Below are 4,019 nucleotides of genomic sequence, written 5' to 3'. Positions count from 1 at the left end.
TGCGCCACCACCGCTCGGCTCCCTGACCACTTTCATATTTCATGATGCTTTGCCATTTCTCTGATGGTTGTAAGGAAAACGTACATCAAAGAGTTCACTAACTCCAATAAAAGTTCTCAGCCTACTTTTTTTGTTGTTGTTTTTTTGTTTTTGTTTTTCAAGTCAGGATTTCTCTGTAGCTTTTGGAGTCTGTCTTAGAACTATCTCTGTAGATCAGGCTGGCCTCGGACTCACAGAGATCCTCCTGCCTCTGCCTCCTGAGTGCTGGGATTAAAGACTTGCACACACCACCGCCTGGCACTCAGCCTTCTTTCAATTAGCTCCAATCTTTTGTTTGTTTTTGTTTTTTGAGAGAGGGTTTTAACCAAGTGGCCCTGGAGATCCTGGCACTTGCTCACTCTGTAGACTAGACCGGTAGCAAACTTGACTGCCTCTGCCCTGGGTTTTAAGGTGTGTGCCACTGACAGGCAGTCTTTCAAATGACAACTTGTAGAGCCTGTGTAGAGAAGCCCGTGCCGTGACGTGCAAGACAAGCGTGCTCGCTAGGATTCTGTCATTCTCAGTTTCAGGTCAGAGTTGAAGATTTGGAAAATGAACGGAAATTGCTGAGTGACAGTTATGACAGACTTGTGGAAAAGTAAGTACAAAGTCTGCTCCCAGAGCACTGTTTCTATGAGAGAATTATGAAACCTTACAAATTTTACAGGCATGGTGGCACATGCCTTTAATCCTAGCATTCCAGAGGCAAAGGCAGACAGAGATGGAGGCCACAAGGCCAACCTAATCTACAGAGTGATTTCCAGGACAGCCAGGGCTATATAGAGAGAAAGCCTGTCTCAAAGAGCAAAACAAAACAGAACAGAACAAAAGACAAAGAGATAACAATGTTCAAAGGAAAGGCAAGCTGTAAACAGGTGTGCTCACCCGTCCGGGCTTGTGCTTTAGTATGCTGAGACTGTGGGAGGTAAGTACCTTCACTTTCATTCTAGGTCTTTTTTTTTAATATTTATTTATTTATTATGTATATAATATTCTGTCTGTGTGTATGTCTGCAGGCCAGAAGAGGGCACCAGACCTCATTATAGATGGTTGTGAGCCACCATGTGGTTGCTGGGAATTGAACTCAGAACCTTTGGAAGAGCAGGCAATGCTCTTAACCACTGAGCCATCTCTCCAGCCCCTCATTCTAGGTCTTTTATCACTTTTATTTAGTTAATTTTTACTGCTGGGTGGTGGTGACACATGCCTTTAATCCCAGCACTCAGGAGGCAAAGGCAGGTCTATCTCAGTGAGTTAGAGGCTAGCATGGTCTATAGAGCAAGTTCCAGGACATGTCCATTCACACAGAAACCCTGTCTTGAAGAAACAAACAAACAAAACCTTTTTAAAAAACTTATTTTTATTTTATGCATCTGGGTGTGTTGCCGGCATGTATGACTGTATACCACATGTGTGCCTGGGTGTCTGCCTCTGGAGACTAGAAGAGGGTGCTAGATCTCAGGGAACTGGAGTTACAGATGGCTGTGAACCACCACATATGTGCTGGGAACTCAACCTAGGCGCCCTGGAAGAACAAACTAGTGTTCTTAACCGCTGAGCCATCTCTCCAGCCCCCTCCTTTTTCTTTTCTTTTTTTTTCTGCTTTGTTTGAGACAGCATTTCCTCTGAGTATCTGCTGTCTGCTGTCCTGGAGCTCTCTGTAGACCAGACTGGCCTCAAATTCAGAGATCCTCCTGCCTCCACTTCCCAAATGCTAGGATTAAAGGTAGACACCACTACCACAGGTCTGCGGTAAAAAAACAAAATAAACACAAACAAAAAAAAAACATTTTTTTCTTCAAAATTTGTTTTGAACTTACTTGTTTTATCTTATGTGTATGAATGTTTGGCCTGCATGTGTGTTTGCACCATATGTGTGCCTAGTGCGCAGAGGTCAGAAGAGGGTGCTGGATTCCCTCAAACCGGAGGTGATGGATGTTTGTGCATCAGGGTATGAGTGCTGGGAATGGAGCCTGGGTCCCCTGGCCTAGTCCCAGAAGTCGTAGAAGGACTGGTCCTCGCCCGCCTCTCTTCATTTGTTCACAATTATGTATTAGGAGAAGCACACGCCACAGCACACGTGGAGGGCAGAGGGCAGATTTTGGAAGTCCGTTCTTTCCTTTACCCTGTAGTATCTGGGAACTGAACTCGGGTTGTCAGGCTTGACAGAGGGACCCATACACACTGCACCATCTCACTGCCCACCCAACCCAGCAGGCTAGTTTTTCTTTCTTTTTCCTTTTTTATTTATTTTTTTTTAGTTTTTCGAGACAGGGTTTCTCTGTGGCTTTGGAGTCTGTCCTGGAACTAGCTCTTGTAGACCAGGCTGGCCTTGAAGTCACAGAGAGGTCTGCTTGTCTCTGACTCCTGAGTGCTGGGATTAAAGGCATGGACCACCACCACCCAGTTTAATTCTTTTTTTTTTTTTTAATTTTGGATTTTTGAAACTGCATTTCTCTGGCTATCCTGGAATTCACTCTGTTGACCAGGCTGTCCTTGAACTCCACCTGCCTCTGCGTGTTGTGTGGTGTGTCTGTGTGTCCGTGTGTCCTCATCCCCCCTCTTCCAGTGCGCAACAGTTGCCCAAACACGGTGTCTCGGTGTCTCTTGTTTTTTGGGGGTGGGGCAGGGAGTTTTTAACGTCAGTGTCATTCCATCACTAGGGCCTGGCCTTGTTTGTTTTATACTCAAGACAAATCTAACAGCTGAATACCTCGGAATGGAGGTACAGGTGTTGAACAGCTTGTTTTTGTCCTTGAGTATAGTAAATAGTTTAAAGATACGAGTTCTCTAACGTAGCCATTGGGTAGCCATTGGGTAGCAAAGGTAGATGGGGGGGGGTAAGGTGAGAAAGGAAAGATCTTGTTTTCTCAGTTCTAACTCAGCACCACACTGGCTGCCTAAAGAAAGCCATCCTGTTGGAGAAGTTCCTAGAGAAATGAATGGTTGGGGTGCTCGCACAGTGGAACCCTGGAGACTTAAGTAGAAGGAACACTGAGCCACCCTCAATGCCGCCCAAAAGTTCCAAAGCAGTTGGCAAATGACAGTTACAAATAAAGCCAGGGCAGAGAAAACATGTGGAGAAAGGAACGATCAGCTCGGTCCCAGAGATGCTGAAACTGTGTAACAAAGACACCGCAGCCTTCCCCTTGGAGGGGCCCCCTGACACCGCGCCTCCGCTTCTCAGCCTGCTGGAGAGCAGCCATCCGCCTCCCTGGAGCGGGGAGCTCTTCAGACAGCAGCAGCCGCAGGAAGCCTGTCCGCCGCAAGACCAGCTGGGTCCTGGGCTGGAGGAAACAAAAGTCCTGCTCCAGGCAGCCAATGAGAAAGGTGGGTCAGGCCTGAAAGAGCTTTCTCAAGTGCAGTCTCTGTGTGTGACTTGGGAGGCGGGAACTTGGGCTTCTATGCCTCTAGTCTCCCGACATGACCCCGTATTTTGTGGGTCATCAATACTAAAATTAAAACGTGGGCAGTTAGGTCTTATTTAGCCAGGAAGACACGACACCTGCACACATGACATACATGCCTTGCCCCAAGTATTTTTGATTTATTGCTTTTAAACATTTACTTTATTGGTTATGCTAAAAACAGATTTCTCACCCTGTGTGGTGCATGCCTTTAATCCCAACACTTGAGAAGCAGAGGCAGGCGGATCTCTGTGAGTTCCAGGCCAGCCAGGGCTACGTAGTGAGACACTGTTTCAAAATATCAAAAGGAGCTGGGCGGTGGTGGCGCATGCCTTTAATCCCAGCACTCGGTAGGCAGAGGCAGGCGGGTCTCTGAGTTCGAGGCCAGCCTGGTCTACAAGAGCTAGTTCCAGGACAGGCACCAAAGCTACAGAGAAACCCTGTCTCGAAAATCCAAAAATAAAATAAATAAATAAATGAATAAATATCAAAAGGAAAGAGAGAGAATTTGTTTTTAATTTGGTCATTTCTGAGATAAGTGAAAAAAATCACTCATGTTTTAATTTTGTTTTG

General features: G+C 46.1%; 1 protein-coding gene across 1 annotated transcript in view; it reads left to right on the top strand.

Moving 5' to 3' along the window:
• Positions 1–4,019, top strand: part of Rpgrip1 (RPGR interacting protein 1) — a 65,175-nt gene that overhangs the window by 32,800 nt on the left and 28,356 nt on the right. Inside the window, 2 exon segments of the mRNA XM_050129511.1 lie at positions 564–637; positions 3,227–3,369. Coding sequence (XP_049985468.1) covers positions 564–637; positions 3,227–3,369 — 217 coding nt within the window.

This window comes from Alexandromys fortis, unplaced genomic scaffold, assembly GCF_014885135.2.
Source record: "Alexandromys fortis isolate MF-2015 unplaced genomic scaffold, M_Fortis_MF-2015_v1.1 scaffold_285, whole genome shotgun sequence".
Lineage (NCBI taxonomy): Eukaryota > Metazoa > Chordata > Mammalia > Rodentia > Cricetidae > Alexandromys > Alexandromys fortis.
Note: the sequence above shows the minus strand (reverse complement) of the source record. Positions and strands in the feature narration are given on the sequence as shown.